The sequence below is a fragment of the Lissotriton helveticus genome, chromosome 8 (genome assembly GCF_964261635.1).
Source record: "Lissotriton helveticus chromosome 8, aLisHel1.1, whole genome shotgun sequence".
NCBI lineage: Eukaryota > Metazoa > Chordata > Amphibia > Caudata > Salamandridae > Lissotriton > Lissotriton helveticus.
Window position 1 is genome coordinate 733,957,205 of NC_136069.1, and position 26,600 is coordinate 733,983,804.

At 44.3% G+C, this 26,600-nt stretch overlaps 1 protein-coding gene across 1 annotated transcript in view; it reads right to left on the reverse strand.

Moving 5' to 3' along the window:
* Nucleotides 1-26,600, reverse strand: part of COL4A2 (collagen type IV alpha 2 chain) — a 732,177-nt gene that overhangs the window by 158,881 nt on the left and 546,696 nt on the right. Inside the window, exons 32-33 of the mRNA XM_078657554.1 lie at nt 26,300-26,443; nt 5,915-6,034 (exon numbers count right to left, since the gene is read on the reverse strand). Of these exons, the coding sequence (XP_078513680.1) occupies nt 5,915-6,034; nt 26,300-26,443 (264 nt within the window). The remainder of the gene's footprint in view (nt 1-5,914; nt 6,035-26,299; nt 26,444-26,600) is intronic.

Sequence of the window (26,600 nt, forward strand, 5' to 3'; positions counted from 1 at the left end):
GAACTGGTACTAGACAGACAAATGCTCAGATAGTCAGTCTATAACTCTCTCTGAATTGTCTCCCCCCAACCTAACTGTTCAGCAAAATTGTTTATGGGGATGGATTGCCATACATTTTGTTTTATCTGCATTCATGGCTAGCCCATAGCTTATGCAAAATAAACTAAATCTGTCAAGCAAACTTTCAAGGCCCTTGGGGGTCTTCGACACCGAAAGGGTGCAGTCTGCAAATAATAATGCTGGTATTTTAGTAACACCCAGGACTGGCGAGTCGTTTGCACAACCCGTATGTATGTGCTGTATTCCATTTGCAGGTACATTCTCATGGTTGTTTTCTCAAACGAATAGATGTAAAACTGTACTCAAGATAGAGAGCCTAAGAAAAAAACCTTGACAAGGAACACGGAGAGCCAGAGCATCCACTGAAATTTTCCATTTATTAATGTTGCAAAGGCTCACAGTTAACCAAGGACAATATATACTACATGGGGGCAGAAGGTGAAGAAGTGTTGGACCATCTCCCAGATCTGGGTGCGCAGGAGGCAAGGGGTTTGAATGAATTTGAAGTTAGCCTGAAAAAACTTGACTTGCACTACCTTCCCAAGACTAGCACAATTATGGAACGGTACCACTTTGGCAAGAGAGGACAGAAGGAAGGGGAATCTATTGAAGATTTTGTTTCAGAGTTAAGGAAATTAGCTGCCACGTGTAAGTTTGGTGGCGCATGTGAAGAAAGGATCAGGGACCAGTTTGTATTGACATGTAGGACAGAGCGGGTGCGGGAGGGATTATGGCTGAAAGATGATCCTCCGCTAAGGGAGGTATTGATCATAGCCAAGCAGGTTGAACACATGATGCTATGTGTGAATGAGATAAGACAAGACAGCGAGAATAAGGTTGTTGAGAATAAAGTCAAAGTGAGTGAAGTGGTGACAGAAAGCGAAGAAGTGTTAGCAGTTAAAGAGCAGAAGAAAGTGCAGAAAGAACAAAGAGAGAGCAAAGGGGGGTGGAGCTTTAAAGGTAACTGTTATAGATGCGGCAAGCAAGGACACATGGAGAATGACAGGAATTGCCCCGCACTGAAATATACCTGCAGCAAGTGTGGTAAGAAGGGTCACTTCAGACAGTACTGTAGGAGTGGTCAGGGATACAAGAAGCAGGGAAAAGAAAGTGCTACAAGTGTGTGTGATGAGATAGTGTTACAAGTGCAAGATGGATAAGTTAGCTATCCGAAAGACAGCATAACAATTGAAGAGACTGGTTTAGAAGCGCTGTTCGATTCCTGTTCTAAAATCACCATCATCAATGCTAAGGAATTTGAAGGGGTGAAAAAAGGTAAACTAAAACTGAACAAAATGGATATCAGGCCAGGGGGTTATGGGAATCGTCCCATCAATATGAAGGGCTACTTTTGGGGCACTGTGGGGTAGAAAGACAGATTAACAGTCTCCAAGATATATGTATCACTAGTAGGGGATAACATTCTAGGTTGGCAAGCACAAAAGGATCTGGGAGTATACCTCAACCCTAAAAAAACCCCACAAATCTTAGTGCAGGAAATAGAGGTGCAGTCTGGTAACATTGAAGAAGAATTTAAGGAAGTGTTCAGCGGGGAACCTGGGTGCCTCAAGAATTACTCACATAAAATAAAGTTGAAGGAGCATGCTGTGCCAGTGGTGGCAAAGGCGAGAAACCTACCCATATCCATACAAGAGGCAGTCCGAGCGGAGCTTGAGAAACTGTGCAACCTAGGGGTGATTGAACCGGTGGAAGCAACGGAGTGGCTGGCGCCGATCGTCGCAGCCAGGAAAAAGGATAACTCAGTCCGTTTGTGCATAGACCTCAGAGCACTGAATAAAGAGGTCGTGGTAGACAAGTTTCCGCTACCCAACATCGCCCAAATGATGAGCAGATTGGAAGGAGCATGAGTGTTCTCGACGTTGGATTTGACCTCTGCCTATTTTCAGATCAGACTTCACAAGGATTCCCAAGAGCTTACGGCGTTCGTGACACCCATGGGGGCCTACAAATTCAAGAGGATGCCGTTCGGCCTGGTCTCAGCTGCATCGGTTTTCCAAAGACTGATGAGTAACATTCTCAGCGTCATCCCTGGTGTGTTGTGTTACCAAGACGACGTGCTCATATTTGGTGAAAACGACAGACAACACGACAACAGGTTAAGACAAGTGCTGGCGAGGTTCAGGGAACAGGGCTTAACGGTGAAGAGAGAAAAATGCAGGATTAGGTGTGAGGAGCTCGATTTCTTGGGACACAAGATAACGACGAGAGGCATTCAGCCTAAAGCGGAGCTCCAGGACACCATAATCGGGTTGGCCCCACCAAAAAATAAGGAAGAAATCAAATCATTCATGGGCATGCTGGAGTTCTACAGCAAGTTTGTGCAGAACTTTGCAAGCAGGACGTACGCCATACGCCAACTACTGAAAAGAGATGTGAAGTTCATGTGGAATGAAGAATGCCAGAGGGAATTCAATGAGGTGAAGAAATCCCTAGCAGGAGCACCTAGCCTAAAAGCGTTTATACCAAATAGGAAAACGGTTATAACGACTGATGCGAGCTCTAAGGGACTAGGAGCGGTCCTGACCCAGATGGGTGTGGGAGGAGAGGAGACATCGCATCGAGATCTCTCAAGCAGTCTGAGGCGAACTACTCTGTGATTGAGAAGGAGGCCTTAGCTGTGCACTGGGCCATGAATAAATTCCGGGACTTCCTCTGGGGTGCAAAGTTCAATCTGAGGACGGATCACAAACCTCTGGTAGAGGTCTTCAACAAAAAAAGACTGGACGCCATCTCTAGTAGGATCAGACGCTGGGTGGTGAACCTTCAGGAGTATACGTTTGATGTTGAATATGTTCCTGGAGCCAAGAATTTGGCTGCGGACTGCTTCTCGCGAATGGTGAGTGAAATGGGGGAAGAACTAGTAGACGGAGACAACGGCGAAGATCAGGACGAGACATTGGCAGAAAAAGTATGCGCGATCACCCAAGGAGCTGTAGGTGAGGTAAATTGGAAAGAAGCTCTAAGAAACGATGACCTGTTGATGATGGTGATGGAGAAGGTAAAGGGTAACTGGAATCACCAAGACAAACAGAATGACGCCCTACGACCGTTTTGGATGGTCATGGTCGAACTATCCATTTCCGATGAGTGTCTGTTCCGGGGCACAAGGCTGATCTCTCCCAGCGTGTTAAGGGAATATCTTATTGATCTTGCCCACGAGGGACACTTGGGTATCACCAAAACCAAGCAGAGAAAGCGGGAAGACTACTGGTGGCCAAACATGGACAGCATGATTGAGAGAAAAGTCAGGGACTGTATACCATGCACCACGAGTGACAAAGTCCTGAAACAATACACACCTCCCATGCAATGCAGACCACCACCGGCGGGGCCTTGGGAAGAAGTGGCATTGGACATAATAGGGCCGCTCGCAGGTGAACTTCGCACGCCCTACATCCTGGTGCTCGTGGACCTGTACTCCAGGTGGCCAGAGGTGAAGATAGTGTCCGAAATAACCACAAAAGTGGTCATTGAGTTCCTGCAAGAACTGTTTCTCCGAGAAGGTCTACCAAGTAGTCTCCTGACGGACAATGGGGTACAGCTTTGCTCGAAAGAGATGGGGGAATTCCTTGAGAACAATGGGATTATGCACAAACGTTGCGCACTGTACCACCCTGAGACCAACGGAATGGTAGAAAGATTCAATAAAACGCTCAAAGAAGGCATCCAACTGGCAAGAACCAATGGTCTGAACTGGAAAGAGGAGATGAGAAAACATCTAGAGGCGTATCGCCTAACTCCTCACCAAACAACGGGGTTCACCCCCTTCAAACTACTCAGAGCTAGGAAGCCCAACACGAAGCTATCACCAGGTTGGATGGGGTGGCAGAAGGGGTGGACAGGGCACACTAGAGAAACTCAAGGGCTGGACAAGCAGCACAAAGCCATGATAGAGAGGAAAGAAAGGTTTGACAGACTACACTCGGTGAAAGAGGTTGGGTTCAAGGTAGGGGACACAGTGAGAATCAGAGCACCTACAGGCAGAGCGCATAGGTCTGAATTCCCTAAACCAACGAAGATTGTAAAACTGTTCAAAAATGCGGTAAAGACCCAGGAGGGGAAGATTTGGAATCTTGGAAGGGTGGCTAAATGCCACCTCCCTCCCGAGGTCATTGATAAAGAGGTCATGGGGGAGGTGCTGACCCGGGGGGAAGGGAGCCTACCCGCGAGGGTGTGTTGTGGAGAACCTCTTGCCTCACGCAGAAGTGGTCAGAGGGTGGTGAGACGCCCCAAACATCTGGATCAATATGTGACTATGTAATTGCTCACCATGTTGGTGTGTTGTTTCCGATGTTGCATGTGTTAAAGTTTGTAGGGTAGGGGGATGTGTGGTATCTTCCTACCTTGCTGGGACTGCCACTGCGACTGTCACCCCTGCCCTCTGCACCACCTTGGAACGCTCGGCAGTGACATCACTTAGAATGTCACTGTCGAGAGGGTTCGAGGGCGAGCGCCGGGAGATTCCGGACGGGGCGCTTGAGGGGAGCCAGCTGTGGCTGGGGTTTCGTATCTGTTGACTCATCTTATTCAATAAAGCTTCTTGTTCATCCTTCACCCGTGACTGCTTCGGTCATTTCTACAATATCGTTCCCAGGTTTAGCCTAGGATAGTTGGTGAATGTTGCAGCTCACAACGTGAAAATAGAAGGGACAATGGATCCCCTAATAATGCGAACAGAGGGGTGTTGCTTTGGAGACTTTCCAGGTAATAACTGGTGTTCACACTGTCTGAGGATTTGCCACTTTCCTTTGCACTTTGAGAGGTGTAGACCTCAATACGTATTTCCTTATACTCTTACTGATTGTGGCTTAGGCTAACACTCATTTCTCCAAGAAGACACTTGATTGAGCTTTTGAAATGCTGACACCTTCCCGCACTGTTCCGCATTTTCCTATTTTTCTGCATTTACTAGATTATTTCGATCCTTTTAGGATTTAAACCATCCTCTTTAGTTTGGACTTAGTATAGATGATTTTAGCCTTCACCCATGTATAGAAGATAGAGAGAACCACAAACTCTACTCTGAGCATCAAATTCTGTTATTGATCTTTTGCATTGCTGTGACTAACTCCTTGTCTGCCTTATTCTGGTATGCCTCAACTTCTTTAGAAGGTTGGCTTATACAGTTGTTATTCTGTACCTTTACAGCATGGCATTGAGTTATTTTTACCTTAACCGGACTACTAACTTGTAATAAACTTTCTTAACTATAGTCACTGATTCCTAGTCCTTATTGCGTAGCCAAATGGGTTGCACTGTTAACCAGTTTTTTTGATTAAATGCTAACTCCCTTTACCTCTCAGTCTTCGCAAAAAGGTCTATCGGATAATAATGGTGAGAGGGTTGGCCAAGCTCTGGATCACTCACCATCCATATTTTAAAATACACAAAATGGAGAACCAGTTTCTTGAGCAGAGGTTGGATGTTTTTTGTTCCCAAACGTGAGACAAGCATTTGCCCTCTAGTATAGGGAGGGGAGAATGATACAGGTCAAGGGGTTGGTAGTTAATAGGAGAGGTCTGCTATATTTGTGGATGATTTCCAGATTTAAATAAAGCAACTTAAACACTACAGTGTGATAGCTCAGTGGATTAATGCATCTCCCGCAGATATCTGTGAGTAACCTTCTATTCACAAACTTGAAACCGGATGACAAACATCTCAGCACTTGATTCTACTGATTTCCTTCAACTTACTATTCCTCCCTTGTACGGAAAAGGACTGTGAGACTGAAGCATTGACTTGAGAATAACTGATTAGCTGTAGCACAAACGGGCTGTTGATGAAAAACATATGCAGTGCTTACAATTCACCATTTACTGTGCATTCATACCTTTTTGTCCAGAGAACCCTGTTTCACCTGGAATGCCACCATCTCCTTTCAGACCTTTTGCCATCGTAAGGGATTCCGGTATTGGTTGTACTCCTTTCTTGCCTGTTTCACCGCGAGCACCTGAAAAACATCCCATGCAATCACATCAGACTGTAAAACCAAGGCCTGGTCATTGATTAAATAGACATGTACTTTCATGAAGTGACATTAGAAGCTCTGGTCACTCAGTGACAAATAGGCACTGCCACAGTAGGACAGACTTGTAGGGCAATCTATTAGTGCCAGAAGGGCTTCTCTGACAGATCAGTGTGTGGTCCGTTTCTTTGGCTGTTTGGGATCTGTTTTGTGGTTTGGTGTTTTTACTGTTGATTTCTCTGACATTACCACAAACATTACCAGCAGCAAGCAAGAATACATGCAGTTTCAGATACCTTGCAAAACACCTTTACAGCAGTAGTGAGACAAAATATCGAAATTAAAATATCGATATACAATAATATCGATGTTTTAATATCGATGGTATAGAATATCGATGTGTAAAATATCGACAATCAGAATATCGTTTTTTAAGCTATGTATGTTACTAGAATATCGATGTGTAAAATATCGACAGACAGAATATCGTTTTTTAAGGTATGTATGTTACTAATATCGAAATTTACTAATATCTAAATTTTGTTTAGTGTTATGTATTTTATTATGTTGTTTATATGTTTGTTAAATATGTTTTGTAATGTATGTTTGAAAATTAGTAATTTTGTTTACATTTTGCGTTTTAGTATCAGAGCGGGTTGTGGGTTTATAGGGGAATAGGGTGGGAAGTAATTTAATAATAATTAAGTAATTAATATATTTTTGTAAATATTTTTATTTAATAATTAATTGGTTATTAATTAATATTAATTAGTTAATTACATTAATTAGATTTAATGTGCTAATATATTTAATTTATTGTTATTGTCAATTAATAATTAATTGGTAATTAAACAATATTAATTAGTTAATTAAATGAATTAGAGTTAATGTGCTAATATATTTAGTTTTTTGTTATTGTTAAATAATTAATTTGTAATTGAATAATATTAAATAGTAAATTAAATTAATTAGAGTTAATGTGCTAATATATTTAATTTAGTGTTATTGTTAATTAATAATTAATTGGTAATTAAATAATATTAATTAGTTAATTAAAAAATAGAGTTAATGTGCTAATATATTTAATGTTATAGATATTGTTAATTAATTAATTGGTAATTAAATAATATTAAATAGTAAATTAAATTAATTAGAGTTAATGTGATAATATATTTAATTTGTTGTTATTGTTAATTAATAATTAATTGGTAATTATATAATAAGTGATTAAATGATGTGATTTACTTATGTGTAGTGGGTGGTGTGTTTATAGGGGAATAGGGTGTGATATAATTAAATGTAAATAATTAAAGAGATTGTATTTATTTATTGGTATTTATTGTTAATTAATTGTTAATTAATATGTGTTAATTAGTTCATTTATAATTACATCAATTTAATAATATAAATTGTTATTAATTGATTAATTGAAATTTATATTAATTGTGTTTTTTTGTATATGTAGTGTGTTGTGTCTTAAAGGGGGAGTAGTGTGGGAAGTAATTTTTACTCCCATGCTATCCAATGCTTTCCCTACTGTTGCACCCTCTGGACTGGGAATAGTAATTGTTACCCCTACGCTATCCAACGCTTTCCCTACTGTTGCACCCTCTGGAGTGGGAATAGTAATTTATACCCCTACGCTATCCAACGCTTTCCCTACTGTTGCACTCTCTGGAGTGGGAATAGTAATTTTTTCCCCTACTCTATCCAACGTTTTCCCTACTGTTGCACCCTCTGGAGTGGGAATAGTAATTTTTACCCCTACGCTATCCAACGTTTTCCCTACTGTTGCACCCTCTGGAGTGGGAATAGTAATTTTTACCCCTACGCTATCCAACGTTTTCCCTACTGTTGCACCCTCTGGAGTGGGAATAGTAATTTTCACCCCTACGCTATCCAACGTTTTCCCTACTGTTGCACCCTCTGGAGTGGGAATAGTAATTTTTACCCCTACGCTATCCAACGCTTTCCCTACTGTTGCACCCTCTGGAGTGGGAATAGTAATTTTTACCCCTACGCTATCCAACGCTTTCCCTACTGTTGCACCCTTTGGAGTGGGAATAGTAATTTAAACCCCTACGCTATCCAACGCTTTCCATACTGTTGCACTCTCTGGAGTGGGAATACTAATTTTTACCCCTACGCTATCCAATGCTTTCCCTACTGTTGCACCCTCTGGAGTGGGAATAATAATTTTTACCCCTACGCAATCCAACGCTTTCCCTACTTTTGCACTCTCTGGAGTGAGAATAGTAATTTTTACCCCTACGCTATCCAATGCTTTCCCTACTGTTGCACTCTCGGGAGTGGGAATAGTCATTTTTACCCATATGCTATCCAACACTTTCCCTACTGTTGCACCCTCTGGAGTGGGAATAGTAATTTTTACCCCTACGCTATCCAACGCTTTCCCTACTGTTGCACCCTCTGGAGTGGGAATAGTAATTTTTACCCCTACGCTATCCAACGCTTTCCCTACTGTTGCACCCTCTGGAGTGGGAATAGTAATTTTTACCCCTACGCTATCCAACGCTTTCCCTACTGTTGCACTCTCTGGAGTGGAAATAGTAATTTTTACCCCTGCGCTATCCAACGTTTTCCCTACTGTTGCACCCTCTGGAGTGGGAATAGTAATTAATTTTTACCCCTACGCTATCCAACGCTTTCCCTACTGTTGCACCCTCTGGAGTGGGAATAGTAATTTTTACCCCTATGCTATCCAACGCTTTCCCTACTGATGCACCCTCCGGAGTGGGAATAGTAATTTAAACCCCTACGCTGTCCAACACTTTCCCTACTGTTGCACCCTCTGGAGTGGGAATAGTAATTTTTACCCCTACGCTATCCAACGCTTTCCCTACTGTTGCATCCTCTGGAGTGGGAGTAGTAATTTTTACCCCTACGCTATCCAACGCTTTCCCTACTGTTGCACCCTCTGGAGTGGGAATAGTAATTTTTACCCCTACACTATCCAACGCTTTCCCTACTGTTGCACCCTCTGGAGTGGGAATAGTAATTTTTACCCCTACGCTATCCAACGCTTTTCCTTATGTTGCAATATGTGGAGTAAGTATATATATACATTTATATGTAGAGTTTTTAATTTATTTTAAATGTATATGTATTAGTTATAATTTATAAAATATGTTTTAATGTTTTTATTTAATATTTGTAAAATTATATGTATTTTAAAATTATTTTTACATTATTATTAATACATTTAAAAAATACATATTTTTAATTTCGATATTTTTGTACTGCGATATTATTTTTTCGATATTTTTGTACTTACCTTTATGAAGATATAACTCCGATATTTTTGATGTCGATATTTTTGTGTCGATATTTTTGTATGTGGATATTCTGTCTGTCGATATTATGTCATAGATCCCTTTACGTTATAAAAACACGGGTCAACGCAAGAAGTCGCTGGGACCTGGGCAGTATAGCAGTACAAACAAAGTGGTCCCAGTTTATAGAGAACAAATAAAGACAATCAATAACCAATAAAAATGGATGTACAATTAATTATAACAACATTGTTTTTTAATCACAATGTGTTTCATATAACAATTATTCATTCAATAAATGTACAATAAATCACTTTACAAAATGCCCCTATGAGAGTGAGAAAGGGAAGGGTAGTGTTGGGATGGTGAAAGAATAAGATCTTCAAGGAAGGTCTGCAAAACCACAATATAAACAATTAGTTGTATAAAGAGTTAAATCATCTTCTATTTGAAAACATCATGCCTCAATGGAAAACAATACTAATAAATGATAATAGAGGCTGAACATAGAAGGACGTGTCGACGTTTCGACCCAGTTGGAATGCAGGCGTGGATAAACCTTGCTAGCGGGTCTTCATCAGGACGGGGGTGTTGGAGGGTGGGGCAATAGATCTGCATAAAAGTTGAATTTTAAAACAATTAGTTCACGGGTCATATGAGATCCCAAACAATTTCATAAAAGCTCATGGAGAGGAACTACTGCTAGGTTGGAAAGGGGGGGGAATGCATCGGAGGTGTATCGACAATCATAGAGTCATGAAGACTGAGACTGGTGTTGGTAGGTAAGAGGTACTCTGTGGGAGGGAGACCATCGTCAAGAAACAGCAAATGGGGATCTAAGTAAATACCGATCTCATATGACCCGTGAACTAATTGTTTTAAAATTCAACTTTTATGCAGATCTATTGCCCCACCCTCCAACACCCCCGTCCTGATGAAGACCCGCTAGCAAGGTTTATCCACGCCTGCATTCCAACTGGGTCGAAACGTCGACACGTCCTTCTATGTTCAGCCTCTATTATCATTTATTAGTATTGTTTTCCATTGAGGCATGATGTTTTCAAATAGAAGATGATTTAACTCTTTATACAACTAATTGTTTATATTGTGGTTTTGCAGACCTTCCTTGAAGATCTTATTCTTTCACCATCCCAACACTACCCTTCCCTTTCTCACTCTCATAGGGGCATTTTGTAAAGTGATTTATTGTACATTTATTGAATGAATAATTGTTATATGAAACACATTGTGATTAAAAAACAATGTTGTTATAATTAATTGTACATCCATTTTTATTGGTTATTGATTGTCTTTATTTGTTCTCTATAAACTGGGACCACTTTGTTTGTACTGATAGATCCCTTTACAGCATGTCTTTACAAGCTCAAAACTGCCCTGATTTGCATATATGGGCAACTTTTTTAGATGTCTGATTCTCGAACAGCCACGTTTTTTATTTTGGTGCCCATGCCTATTTATCTCTCCCAGTTTGACCCTGGCCATCTCTCTCAAAACAGTTTGTGCTGCACAACGAGTGACTATCCATTATTATACAAATTGCTAGTCAGACAGCTACTTCAAAGACCAGTAAATAATATTACTGGGAGCTATCACCCACGAAACCGACTCATGTCTATGGGCCTCATTTACTATATTTTGACGCTTGGCAGCACAGGAAGCATTCCTGATGTGCTGCCGTGCGTTAGAATAAGTGGGTAGGAATAGGTCGTACCTACAAGATACGGTGCATTCCTGTCTTTGTCCCCTGCGTTGGCACACAAACAGCAGCCCTGTGCCAACGCAGATACCCTTGCCCCATAGTGCAAGGGTGCCAGTGCTGCAGGGGTGATTGTTTATGTGCAGGAAGGTTTACATTGGAAAAAAAGAATCCAGCGTTGTCTAGGAGACTAACCCTCCACTGGAGAAAACAGACTTTTCTTGTAAAACCCTCATCCACCAGTGTTACCCCTTGGTGGCATGCTTCATCATCAGGTGTATCCCGTTCTGCTACAGAGCAGAACGCGCTGCGACCTCTGTACTATGCAGGAGCACTTAAGTGACTTTGTAATGATAAAGGAGATTGTGTTAAAAAATAGGAGTGGGGGGTTGTGCTGGAGTATATTTTAACCCGTTGACCACGGCGAAAATTCCACCGCGGTGAGGGTGAATTATGACTGGGCGTGGTTCGGACGGCCCCCGGCCGTCCTCCGCACACTCCCACCATGACGTCGGACGGCTGGGGGCCGTCCGACGCAAGCAAAGGGTTAAAAATACCTGACTAGTAGTTGTATCCTATTAATTCCTGCCTCTAGTCGATATGATTAAAAAGGGAGGGATTAGAAAAGGAGGATGTAATGTACTTGCTTTCCTAAAAGTTCAAAATGTTTCAAGACTATTCCCACTCCAGTTTGCACAACAGTAGGGAAAGTGTTGAACACCAGAGGGGTAAAATGTACTATTCCCACTCCAGTTTGTGCAACAGTAGGGAAAGTGGTGGATTGCAGAGGGGTAAAATCTACAATTCCTTCTCCAGTATGTGCAACAGTAGGGAAAGCATTGGATTCGAGAGGGGTAACATTTACTATTCCCCCTCCAGTCTGTGCAACAGTAGGGAAAGAGTTGGACTTTGGAGAGCTAACATTTACTACTCCCACGCCAGTCTATGCAACAGTAGGGAAACCATTGGAGCTCATGGGGTTAAAATATACAATATTACCACTCCACTCAGTGCAACAGAAGGGAAAGTGCTGGACTTCAGAGGGGTAACATTTACTATTCCCACTCCAGTCTTTGCAACAGTAGGGAACATGACAGACTCCAGAGGGGAAACATTTACTATTCCCGCTCCAGTCTGTGCAACAGTAGGGCAAGCTTTGGGCTTCCGAGAGGTGAAATTTACTATTCCCAATCACATCTGTGCAACAGTAGGGAAAGTGTTGAACTCCAGAGAGGTGAAACTTACTATTCCCAGTACAGTCTAGTCAACAGAGAGAGACAGCTTTGAACTGCAGAGAGGAAACATTTTCTATTCCCACTCCAGTTTGTGCAACAGGAGGGAAAGTGGTGAATTACAGAGGTTTCAAATTTACAAATCCCTCTCCAGTATGTGCAACAGTAGGGAAAGCATTGAACTCGAGAGGGGTAATATTTACTATTCCCCCTCCAGTCTCTGCAGCAGTAGGGAACGTGTTGGACTCCAGAGAGGTAAAATTTACTACTCCCACTCTAGTCTATGCAACAGTAGGGAAACCATTGGCGTTTGGAGGGTAAAATATACAATATTCCCACTCCAGTCTGTTCAACAGTAGGGAAAGTGGTGGACTTCCGAGAGGTAACATTTATTATTCCCACTCCAGTCTGTGAACAGTAGGGAAAGCCTTAGAGTTCGGTGAGGTAACATTTACTATCCCCAGTCCTGTCTGTGCAACAGTAGGGAAAGTGTTGCACTCCAGAGGAGTAAAATGTACTATTCCCACTCCCGTCTGTGCAACAGTATGGAAAGTGTTGAACACGAGAGGGGTAACATTTACTATTCCCACTCCAGTCTGTACAACAGTAGGGAAAGTGATGGACTGCAGAGAGGAAGCATTTACTATTCCCACTCCAGTTTGTGCAACAGTAGGGAAAGTGGTGTATTGCATAGGGGTACAATCTACAATTCCTTCTCCAGTATGTGCAACAGTAGGGAAAGCATTGAACTCGAGAGGGGTAACATTCATTATTCTCACTCTAGTCTGTGCAACAGTAGGGAAAGTGTTGGACTCCAGAGAGGTAACATTTACTATTTCCACTCCAGTCTGTGAACAGTAGGGAAAGCATTAGAGTTCGGTGAGATAAAATTTACTATCCCCACTCCCGTCTGTGCAACAGTAGGGAAACCATTGGAGCTCATAGGGTTAAAGTATACAATATTACCTCTCCATTCTGTGCAACAGAAGGGAAAGTATTGGACTTCAGAGCGGTAACATTTACTATTCCCACTCCAGTCTGTGCAACAGAAGGGAAAGTGTTGAACTCCAGAGGGGTTAAATTTACTATTCCAATTCCAGTCTGTGCAACAGTAGGGAAGGCGTTAGACTGCAGAGGAGTAACATTTACTATTCCCACTCCAGTCTAGGCAACAGTGAGGGAAATAATTGAACTGCAGAGAGGAAACATTTACTATTCCCACTCCAGTTTGTACAACATTAGGAAAAGTGTTGAACACCAGAGGGGTAAAATGTACTATTCCCCCTCCAGTCTGTGCAAAAGTAGGGAAGGTGTTGGGCTGCAGGGGAGTAACATTTACTATTCCCACTCCAGTCTGTGCAACAGTAGGGAAAGTGATGGACTCCAGAGGGGAACATTTACTATTCCCACTCCAACCTGTGCAACAGTAGGGAAGGCGTTGGACTGCAGGGAGTAACATTTTCTATTCCCACTCCAGTCTAGGCAACAGAAAGGGAAAGCATTGGACTGCAAAGAGGAAACATTTAATTTTCCCACTCTAGTTTGTGCAACAGCAGGGAAAGTGGTGGATTGCAGAGGGGTCACATTTACAATTCCTTCAACAGTATGTGCTAGAATAGGGAAAGCACTGGACTCGAGAGGGGAAATGTACTATTCCCCCTCCAGTCTGAGCAACAGTAGGGAAAGAGTTGGACTTTGTAGAGCTAACATTTACCATTCCCACTCCAGACTGTGCAACAGTAGGGATAGTGTTGAACTCCAGAGAGGTGAAACTTACTATTCCCACTCCAGTCTTGGCGACAGAGAGAGAAAGCGTTGAACTGCAGAGAGGAAACATTTACTATTCCCACTCCAGTTTGTGGAACAGTAGGGAAAGTGGTGGATTGCAGAGGGGTCACATTTACAATTCCTTCTCCCGTCTGTGCAAAAGTAGGGAAGGTGTTGAACTCCAGAAGGCTAAAATGTACTATTCCCACTCCCGTCTGTGCAACAGTAGGGAAAGTGTTGAACACCAGAGGGGTAAAATGTACTATTCCCACTCCAGTTTGTGCAACATTAGGGAAAGTGGTGGATTGCAGAGGGGTACAATCTACAATTCCTTCTCCAGTATGTGCAACAGTAGGGAAAGCATTGAACTCGAGAGGGGTAACATTCAATATTCCCACTCCAGTCTGTGCAACAGTAGGGAAAGAGTTGGACTTTGGAGAGCTAATATTTACTATTCTCACACCAGTCTGTGCAACAGTAGGGTAAGTGTTGGACTCCAGAGAGGTAACATTTACTATTTGCACTCCAGTCTGTGAACAGTAGGGAAAGCATTAGAGTTCGGTGAGGTAACATTTACTATCCCCACTCCCGTCTGTGCAACAGTAGGGAAACCATTGGAGCTCATAGGGTTAAATTATACAATATTACCTCTCCATTCTGTGCAACAGAAGGGAAAGTATTGGACTTCAGAGCGGTAACATTTAGTATTCCCACTCCAGTCCGTGCAACAGTAGGGAAAGTGACAGACTCCAGAGTGGAAACATTTACTATTCCCTTTCCAGTTTGTGCAACAGTAGAGTAAGTGTTGAAGACCAGAGGGGTACAATTTACTATTCCCACTCCAGTTTGTGCAACAGTAGGGAAAGTGGTGGATTGCAGAGGGGTACAATCTACAATTCCTTCTCCAGTATGTGCAACAGTAGGGAAAGCATTGAACTCGAGAGGGGTAACATTCACTATTCCCACTCCAGTCTGTGCAACAGTAGGAAAAGTGTTGGACTCCAGAGAGGTAACATTTACTATTTCCACTCCAGTCTGTGAACAGTAGGGAAAGCATTAGAGTTTGATGAGGTAACATTTACTATCCCCACTCCCGTCTGTGCAACAGTAGGGAAACCATTGGAGCTCATAGGGTTAAAATATACAATATTACCTCTCCATTCTGTGCAACAGAAGGGAAAGTATTGGAGTTCAGAGCGGTAACATTAACTATTCCCAATTCAGTCTGTGCAACAGTAGGGAAAGTGTTGAACTCTAGAGGGGTTACATTTACTATTCCAATTCCAGTCTGTGCAACAGTAGGAAAGGCGTTAGACTGCAGAGGAGTAACATTTACTATTCCCACTCCAGTCTAGGCAACAGTGAGGGAAAGCATAGAAATTCAGAGAGGAAACATTTACTATTCCCACTCCAGTTTGTGCAACATTAGGAAAAGTGTTGAACACCAGAGGGGTAAAATGTACTATTCCCCCTCCAGTCTGTGCAACAGTAGGGAAGGTGTTGGGCTGCAGGGGAGTAATATTTACTATTCCCACTCCAGTCTGTGCAACAGTAGGGAATGTGTTGGACTGCAGGGGAGTAACATTTACTATTCTCACTCCTGTCTGCGCAACAGTAGGGAAAGTGATGGACTCCAGAGAGGAACATTTACTATTCCCACTCCAACCTGTGCAACAGTAGGGAAGGCGCTGGACTGCAGGAGAGTAACATTTACTATTCCCACTCCAGTCTAGGCAACAGAAAGGGAAAGCATTGGATTGCAAAGAGGAAACATTTAATATTCCCACTCTAGTTTGTGCAACAACAGGGAAAGTGGTGGATTGCAGAGGGGTCACATTTACAATTCCTTCTACAGTATGTGCAAGAGTAGGGAAAGCACTGGAATCGAGAGGGGTGACGTACTATTCCCCCTCCAGTCTGTGCAACAGTCGGGAAAGAGTTGGATTTTGTACAGCTAACATTTACCATTCCCATTTCAGACTGTGCAACAGTAGAGAAAGTGTTGGACGTCCGAGAGGTAAAATGTACTATTCCCAATGACATCTGTGCAACAGTAGGGATAGTATTGTAATCCAGAGAGGTGAAACTTACTATTCCCACTCCAGTCTAGGCAACAGAGAGAGAAAGCGTTGAACTGCAAAGAGGAAACATTTACTATTCCCACTCCAGTTTGTGTAACAGTAGGGAAAGTGGTGGATTGCAGAGGGGTCAAATTTACAATTCCTTCTCCAGTATGTGCAACAGTAGGGAAAGTATTGGACTTGAGAGAGGTAATACTTACTCCCCCCCCCCAGTCTGTGCAGCAGTAGGGAAAGAGTTGGACTTCAGAGAACTAACATTTACTATTCCCACTCCAGTCTGTGCAACAGTAGGGGACGTGTTTGACTCCAGAGAGGTAAAATGTACTACTCCCACTCCAGTCTATGCAACAGTAGGGAAACCATTGGAGTTTAGAGGGGTAAAATATACAATATTCCCACTCCAGTCTGTGTAACAGTAGGGAAAGCGTTGGACGTCAGAGGAGGAAAATGTACTATTCCCACTCCAGTCTCTGCAACAGTAGTGTTAGAAGGGGCGACCCCTGGGGTCAGGATGTACTCTCCCGACCACCGATCACCCAATCCTCTCCTCCCACAAATACTGCCGAGTCTTATCGTGCGGCCCCCACTGGGGAGGACTCTGTGATTGTACACACTGAGCTCACACCACACTTATGAACAGGCACCACACCGTGGATCTTGAGTAAGCACGTTCTTTATCACAGTTAAAAGGAATCAATATTTACAAATGATCGACGGATCATAAAGTCTGGGTTGGAAGGAATAGGGAAGCGGGACAGTCTCAATAGTAGGCCAGTACGTCCCGTGCCCTGCGCACAGCCCTCAATCCTCGGGCCGGGGGGATACGGAAGGTGGAGGTGGTACTGCCGGTTCTGCTCACTTCGGGTCGAGTCAGGTCGTGTTGGTAGCGTCGATGGTCCAGCTGGACCAGAATACTCCTCAAGCCGTGACGAGGTCAGCAGGGCTCGAATGGAGTGCACAGAGGTACTGTTAGTTCGTGGGGAGCCGCGACAGCATCAGCAGGGCTCAGGAGGTTCAGCGAAGTCCTTAGAGTTCCAAGGATGAGCCGCGACGAGGTCAGCAGGGCTCCGTGATCTTAGTTCCTTCTTTTCGAGGGTGAGCCGTGACAGCGTCAGCAGGGCTCGTAGGGTGCAAAGTTCGGTCTCTCCTCAAGGTCAGCCGCGATCAGATAAGCAGGGCTTTCTTGTCCAGGATACAACTTCCGCTAGTTCTGGGGCGGGCCTTCATATAGTCCAGTCGCTCTTTGATGTCCGAACCCTCGCAGGAGGTGACCTCGTGGTCCCGGGCGTGTCGGCAGCGTCTCCCGTTGGTAGGCCTCCTTGATGCTTTAGGAGATGCGTCCGGGGATTCCCAGACGCCCATCAAGGTCTGGAGCCAACTCTCCGGGAGGCCAGAGGTGTGATCAAAACCAGCCCCCAGGGGCAGGCCAGAGGTGCGAGAGAAACCAGTCTCTCGGGAGGAGGCCGGAGGTGCTATGGAATTCTTTGATCCTGGGCACTTTGAGGGCCCCTACCCCCCAGCCGGGTCAGGGCGCGTCTGCCGCCTAAGCTTCTCTGGGGCCAGGGTCGGCCAAGGGCTGCAAAGCCAGGGACTGCGGGAAGGGAAAATGGCGTCCGGTGGGCCTGTTTGGCAATAATGGTGACCGGTGGCCACGGGTAGGGAGGTAGGGACGGGACACCTGGCACCAGGTCAGAGCATGCGGGGAGTGTGGGGTAGGGCTCTGGGCGGACCGGGGACAGGCCGACCAGTTGTTTTCGGGGTGCAGGGCTGTGCGTGCAGGGTGCTGAGGATCGGGGGGAACCACGTCACGAGGCCAGGTCCAACAAGTAGGGAAAGTGTTGGACTTCAGAGAGGTAAAATTCACTATTCCCACTCCAGTGTGTGCAATAGTAGATAAAGCGCTGAACTTCGGAGAAGGAACATTTACTAATACCATTCCAGTTTGTGCAACAGTAGAGAAAGTGGTGGACTCCAGAGGGGTAAAATGTACTATTCCCACTATAGCCTATGCAGCAGTAGGGAAAGTACTTCAATTCAAACACATAACATATATGAAACATAACCCTATTGAAAAACGTATAAACTTTCAAAGTAAACTTTATTAATTAACCAACAAAACGTATTTAAAATTCAATATTCTTGACACCATCACCCCCAGATCCGCTTAGGCAACAGTAGAGGATATTCATTCTCACGCCTGAAGGCCAAAGCTTGCAACAACCTTCCCCTACACCTCAGGATGGCCTGATCGCTCCCGGAATTCAGGAAAGACCTTAAGACTTGGTTGATCAAATGAAGAGGGTCACCACGAAGCAACAAGCAAATTCAGCACCTTGAGACCCTCACAGGTGATTTGCTGCACTGTATAAATCATGATTGACTGACTGAACGATATTTCTGCATCACAATATTGTTGTGTCACAATATATTTTCTCCAATATTTCTGCATCCAATATTTCAGACTCAATATTTTGTCCATGCACCAACGTGAGATTGGCAAGCTATTCCAAAGATTCAAAGGCCAGCCACCTGTACAGAGAACCCTCTGCTTCTAGTGTAAGCTTTTTCAAATTTCGGAACCTCCAATAAATTTGCATTGATACAGTGCATCGATCTAAAAGGTGTATAACATTGCAGTTCATTGTGCCATCTATAACAGTGGGACTGTTTCTATCAGGCAGAAACTTCATCTTTATTATTATTAGATAATTCTTGATAGAGCGCATGGCTACCCTTAGGCATCCCAGCGCTAGGCGTGACTACAAGATGGTTCCACTCTCACTGTGATTTTTGGAAGAGCCAAGATTTTAGTTGTTTTCTGAATGTCAAATGGTGGGTCATTGATCTGAGCTCGATTGGGAGTGCGTTCCAAATGATTGCTGCATTGTCTGCGAACATTCCTCCTCCTGAACGGGTTCTGCTGATTTTGGGGACCTTAATTTGGAAAAGATTGGCCGATCTCAGGCTGCGGGATGGCCGATGAAAGGACATTAGCGAGTAGTTGATTTTAGGACCTGTGCCCCAATGTGTCTTGTGCGTGATGCAGAGCGCTTTGAATGTTATGCGTTCTGAAATGGGTAGCCAGTGTAGTGCTTTCAGTGCTGGTTTAGCTGAGTGCTTTCTGCGGATGTTGTGTAGCAATCTGGCTGCTCAATTCTGTACCACCTGAAGTTTTCTTATAGTAGTCTTTGGGGTACCCAGATATAGTGAATTGCAGTAATCCAGCCAAGGCAGTATCAATGCTTGGACCATTGTTCTGCGAGCCTTTTCCGGGAGCAGGGGTAGTATTTTCCTTGGTTGTCGCAGCATTCCATAGCAGGTCGCTGCTACTTGGACTGCTTGGTGATCTAGATTTAGTAACCTGTCTAGCCATATTCCTAGGCTTTTGATTCTGTCTTTGGGTTTTGGGGCAAGGCCCTGGTAGCTTGGCCAAATCAGTTTTGGGGTGGCTTGGGTGATATTGCTAAGGATCATTAATTCAGTCTTCTCCCCGTTAAGTTTCAGAAATGATTGGTCCATCCAGGTGGCCACCTTTCCCAGACAGGATTCCAGGTCAACTATACTCTTCTTTGGCTGGTTTAGGGCTACTACTAGCTGAGTGTCATCCGCAAAGGTCACTATCTGGACCCCATATGGAATGACTATCTCCGCCAGGGGTCTTAGGTACACGTTGAATAGGGTGAGGCTCAACGATGAGCCCTGTGGTATCCCGTATGTTAGGGGGATTTTTCTTGAGGTATTTTCTCCTTCGAATACCTGGAATGTTCTGTTAGTCAGGAATGACGCCAACCATGCTAGTGCTTTGCCTGTGACGCTCACCTCCTTGAGTCTGCCCAGAAGAATGCCATGGTTTACCGTGTCTAATTCGGCGCTTAAATCAAGCAAGATGATTGCCGCTGTACCTCCGAGATCAAGCACTTTCCGTGATTCCTCTATGACCATAAGTAATGCTGTCTCTGTGCCATGGTTTAGTCGGAATCCTGTCTGGGAGATGTGTAGGATCTCGTCGGCTGCCAGAAAGTGGGTAAGGGTCTTGTTTATGTGCTTTTCTAGAGCTTTGCTTGTTAAGGGGAGTAAGGAGGCTGGCTGGTAGTTGTTCCATACTTCCGGGTTGAGATTAGTCTTTTGTATAAGTGCTTTGACCATAGCATGTTTCCAGGTTGATGATACTATTGCATTATTAGTGGATGAGTTGATTACTTCCAATAAAGCTGGTAGAATCACCTCTTTGACTTTGTGCAGCGAATGTGTGGGTGCTGGGTCGCACGGTGATCCTGATTTCAATGATGTGAAAAGTCTGGAGAGTGTGTTCAAATCTAGGGTTGGAATTTCCATCAAGCTGTCCTTATCCTATTTGGTACTTCCTAGTTCTGTCATGGGTTTATCTGGTTCTGTGTCCAGCTCAGAATCTTCGCTCATGCTCAGCCTACCTGTCAGCCGTTTCTTGTATCTCCTGCAGTTGCTTGATGGCCACACTTTATCTTTTCTGGCTCCCAAGTTGTGAAATTCACTCCCTACCTACCTCAGACTCACCTCACTTCACTCCCAATGCAGGGAAAAGCTAACAACTTGCTTTTCTCCCAACCTCATAACTCTTCTGTACTGGGTCTCATTGCCTGAAACAGCAGCGGGACATTTAGTGGCTATCAGTATGCTTTAGAAATCCTCTTTCATTAATTCAATGGAGGGCACCCCAGCGTACATCAAAACCTGAGCATGACATCAAACAACATGCAGGCAGCAGTATGTAATGCAATTCCCTACCCGGCACAATACATACATAATTTTGAGAAAATCTCTGCACTGTCAACTGGTCTCTTTAAGTGGAAATTGAGAATAACACTCATTGTTGGAACTGATGAAACTAGCTCCAACCAATGAAAATTATGGAAATAGGATGAGATCAGTATTTGAGGGTTGCAGTGCATTACACTGCTCTTTAAGGGAGAATAGAGAAAGAGATACTTCCACCCTAACCAAATAAATTTCTAGCACTGACTTTCTGAGTAGTGGGAAAGGACATCCACTCAAAGTGTGCTTCATTTCCCAAAAATGTATATTCTTTGTATACTTTCTACTGTGTTGTCAATTGCAAGACATCCTGTGAAAGTGGAGAATGACATTTACAACGCTGTTGTTACATCGGGATACATTTACATTGTGGAAGGAATAGGGAAGCGGGACAGTCTCAATAGTAGGCCAGTACGTCCCGTGCCCTGCGCACAGCCCTCAATCCTCGGGCCGGGGGGATACGGAAGGTGGAGGTGGTACTGCCGGTTCTGCTCACTTCGGGTCGAGTCAGGTCGTGTTGGTAGCGTCGATGGTCCAGCTGGACCAGAATACTCCTCAAGCCGTGACGAGGTCAGCAGGGCTCGAATGGAGTGCACAGAGGTACTGTTAGTTCGTGGGGAGCCGCGACAGCATCAGCAGGGCTCAGGAGGTTCAGCGAAGTCCTTAGAGTTCCAAGGATGAGCCGCGACGAGGTCAGCAGGGCTCCGTGATCTTAGTTCCTTCTTTTCGAGGGTGAGCCGTGACAGCGTCAGCAGGGCTCGTAGGGTGCAAAGTTCGGTCTCTCCTCAAGGTCAGCCGCGATCAGATAAGCAGGGCTTTCTTGTCCAGGATACAACTTCCGCTAGTTCTGGGGCGGGCCTTCATATAGTCCAGTCGCTCTTTGATGTCCGAACCCTCGCAGGAGGTGACCTCGTGGTCCCGGGCGTGTCGGCAGCGTTTCCCGTTGGTAGGCCTCCTTGATGCTTTAGGAGATGCGTCCGGGGATTCCCAGACGCCCATCAAGGTCTGGAGCCAACTCTCCGGGAGGCCAGAGGTGTGATCAAAACCAGCCCCCAGGGGCAGGCCAGAGGTGCGAGAGAAACCAGTCTCTCGGGAGGAGGCCGGAGGTGCTATGGAATTCTTTGATCCTGGGCACTTTGAGGGCCCCTACCCCCCAGCCGGGTCAGGGCGCGTCTGCCGCCTAAGCTTCTCTGGGGCCAGGGTCGGCCAAGGGCTGCAAAGCCAGGGACTGCGGGAAGGGAAAATGGCGTCCGGTGGGCCTGTTTGGCAATAATGGTGACCGGTGGCCACGGGTAGGGAGGTAGGGACGGGACACCTGGCACCAGGTCAGAGCATGCGGGGAGTGTGGGGTAGGGCTCTGGGCGGACCGGGGACAGGCCGACCAGTTGTTTTCGGGGTGCAGGGCTGTGCGTGCAGGGTGCTGAGGATCGGGGGGAACCACGTCACGAGGCCAGGTCCAACAAGTAGGGAAAGTGTTGGACTTCAGAGAGGTAAAATTCACTATTCCCACTCCAGTGTGTGCAATAGTAGATAAAGCGCTGAACTTCGGAGAAGGAACATTTACTAATACCATTCCAGTTTGTGCAACAGTAGAGAAAGTGGTGGACTCCAGAGGGGTAAAATGTACTATTCCCACTATAGCCTATGCAGCAGTAGGGAAAGTACTTCAATTCAAACACATAACATATATGAAACATAACCCTATTGAAAAACGTATAAACTTTCAAAGTAAACTTTATTAATTAACCAACAAAACGTATTTAAAATTCAATATTCTTGACACCATCACCCCCAGATCCGCTTAGGCAACAGTAGAGGATATTCATTCTCACGCCTGAAGGCCAAAGCTTGCAACAACCTTCCCCTACACCTCAGGATGGCCTGATCGCTCCCGGAATTCAGGAAAGACCTTAAGACTTGGTTGATCAAATGAAGAGGGTCACCACGAAGCAACAAGCAAATTCAGCACCTTGAGACCCTCACAGGTGATTTGCTGCACTGTATAAATCATGATTGACTGACTGAACGATATTTCTGCATCACAATATTGTTGTGTCACAATATATTTTCTCCAATATTTCTGCATCCAATATTTCAGACTCAATATTTTGTCCATGCACCAACGTGAGATTGGCAAGCTATTCCAAAGATTCAAAGGCCAGCCACCTGTACAGAGAACCCTCTGCTTCTAGTGTAAGCTTTTTCAAATTTCGGAACCTCCAATAAATTTGCATTGATACAGTGCATCGATCTAAAAGGTGTATAACATTGCAGTTCATTGTGCCATCTATAACAGTGGGACTGTTTCTATCAGGCAGAAACTTCATCTTTATTATTATTAGATAATTCTTGATAGAGCGCATGGCTACCCTTAGGCATCCCAGCGCTAGGCGTGACTACAAGATGGTTCCACTCTCACTGTGATTTTTGGAAGAGCCAAGATTTTAGTTGTTTTCTGAATGTCAAATGGTGGGTCATTGATCTGAGCTCGATTGGGAGTGCGTTCCAAATGATTGCTGCATTGTCTGCGAACATTCCTCCTCCTGAACGGGTTCTGCTGATTTTGGGGACCTTAATTTGGAAAAGATTGGCCGATCTCAGGCTGCGGGATGGCCGATGAAAGGACATTAGCGAGTAGTTGATTTTAGGACCTGTGCCCCAATGTGTCTTGTGCGTGATGCAGAGCGCTTTGAATGTTATGCGTTCTGAAATGGGTAGCCAGTGTAGTGCTTTCAGTGCTGGTTTAGCTGAGTGCTTTCTGCGGATGTTGTGTAGCAATCTGGCTGCTCAATTCTGTACCACCTGAAGTTTTCTTATAGTAGTCTTTGGGGTACCCAGATATAGTGAATTGCAGTAATCCAGCCAAGGCAGTATCAATGCTTGGACCATTGTTCTGCGAGCCTTTTCCGGGAGCAGGGGTAGTATTTTCCTTGGTTGTCGCAGCATTCCATAGCAGGTCGCTGCTACTTGGACTGCTTGGTGATCTAGATTTAGTAACCTGTCTAGCCATATTCCTAGGCTTTTGATTCTGTCTTTGGGTTTTGGGGCAAGGCCCTGGTAGCTTGGCCAAATCAGTTTTGGGGTGGCTTGGGTGATATTGCTAAGGATCATTAATTCAGTCTTCTCCCCGTTAAGTTTCAGAAATGATTGGTCCATCCAGGTGGCCACCTTTCCCAGACAGGATTCCAGGTCAACTATACTCTTCTTTGGCTGGTTTAGGGCTACTACTAGCTGAGTGTCATCCGCAAAGGTCACTATCTGGACCCCATATGGAATGACTATCTCCGCCAGGGGTCTTAGGTACACGTTGAATAGGGTGAGGCTCAACGATGAGCCCTGTGGTATCCCGTATGTTAGGGGGATTTTTCTTGAGGTATTTTCTCCTTCGAATACCTGGAATGTTCTGTTAGTCAGGAATGACGCCAACCATGCTAGTGCTTTGCCTGTGACGCTCACCTCCTTGAGTCTGCCCAGAAGAATGCCATGGTTTACCGTGTCTAATTCGGCGCTTAAATCAAGCAAGATGATTGCCGCTGTACCTCCGAGATCAAGCACTTTCCGTGATTCCTCTATGACCATAAGTAATGCTGTCTCTGTGCCATGGTTTAGTCGGAATCCTGTCTGGGAGATGTGTAGGATCTCGTCGGCTGCCAGAAAGTGGGTAAGGGTCTTGTTTATGTGCTTTTCTAGAGCTTTGCTTGTTAAGGGGAGTAAGGAGGCTGGCTGGTAGTTGTTCCATACTTCCGGGTTGAGATTAGTCTTTTGTATAAGTGCTTTGACCATAGCATGTTTCCAGGTTGATGATACTATTGCATTATTAGTGGATGAGTTGATTACTTCCAATAAAGCTGGTAGAATCGCCTCTTTGACTTTGTGCAGCGAATGTGTGGGTGCTGGGTCGCACGGTGATCCTGATTTCAATGATGTGAAAAGTCTGGAGAGTGTGTTCAAATCTAGGGTTGGAATTTCCATCAAGCTGTCCTTATCCTATTTGGTACTTCCTAGTTCTGTCATGGGTTTATCTGGTTCTGTGTCCAGCTCAGAATCTTCGCTCATGCTCAGCCTACCTGTCAGCCGTTTCTTGTATCTCCTGCAGTTGCTTGATGGCCACACTTTATCTTTTCTGGCTCCCAAGTTGTGAAATTCACTCCCTACCTACCTCAGACTCACCTCACTTCACTCCCAATGCAGGGAAAAGCTAACAACTTGCTTTTCTCCCAACCTCATAACTCTTCTGTACTGGGTCTCATTGCCTGAAACAGCAGCGGGACATTTAGTGGCTATCAGTATGCTTTAGAAATCCTCTTTCATTAATTCAATGGAGGGCACCCCAGTGTACATCAAAACCTGAGCATGACATCAAACAACATGCAGGCAGCAGTATGTAATGCAATTCCCTACCCGGCACAATACATACATAATTTTGAGAAAATCTCTGCACTGTCAACTGGTCTCTTTAAGTGGAAATTGAGACTAACACTCATTGTTGGAACTGATGAAACTAGCTCCAACCAATGAAAATTATGGAAATAGGATGAGATCAGTATTTGAGGGTTGCAGTGCATTACACTGCTCTTTAAGGGAGAATAGAGAAAGAGATACTTCCACCCTAACCAAATAAATTTCTAGCACTGACTTTCTGAGTAGTGGGAAAGGACATCCACTCAAAGTGTGCTTCATTTCCCAAAAATGTATATTCTTTGTATACTTTCTACTGTGTTGTCAATTGCAAGACATCCTGTGAAAGTGGAGAATGACATTTACAACGCTGTTGTTACATCGGGATACATTTACATTGTGGTCATTACAATGCAAGTCGTCACAACGACTTGCACTGGATGGCGCTCTACACTAAGGAATAGTATGATTTACTATTCCAACACCTTCCCTACTGTTACACACACTGGAGTTGGAATAGTAAATCATGCTATTCCTAAGTCCAGCGCCTCTAGCGTAAGTCGTTGTAACGACTTGCGTTGTAATAACTGCTATGTAACGTACTGCGATGTAAATGATCGCGTTGTAACGTCATACATTCTGTGACAGTACATATTCAATGTGATTTTCTGTATCTTTGGCTTTGATGAACCAAACATATACAGACTGAAGTAATTTGAGAACAATGTTGATTCTGTGGTAATATTCCACATACTACAGCTCAAGGTCAGTGCCTTGTTTTTATGTTCACGAAGACATCATGGCGATCAATGTTTTGTCACCGCTCAGCCATTGAAGACCTCTGTTTGGCTGTAAACTGAACCATTCATTTGAGTAGACTTGTTTGACTCTAATGCATTAGTTAAAGATCTGAGTATGTGTGCAAGCATGGTGTCAAGCAACATTTCAAAACAATATATAAAGAGTCATACCTTTGAAACCTGGAAGACCAGAAGTACCCTTCACACCTCTGATGCCTTCACTGCCAATGGTGCCCTTGGATCCTTTCCATCCTGGTCTACCTTTTGGACCACTCATGCCCTGGAAACCAGCCACTCCAATTGAGCCTTTAACACCTAGATCATGATAAAAGAGGGTAACGGTTTGAAATGTGGTGTGTCTACGAGTTTCTCCATTATCAGAATGCAATAGTAAGTTTTGTGTATTTATCACACCATACGTCACTTATATTGTACTGTATTATCATTTGTATGGTGCTTGCCTACCCCATAG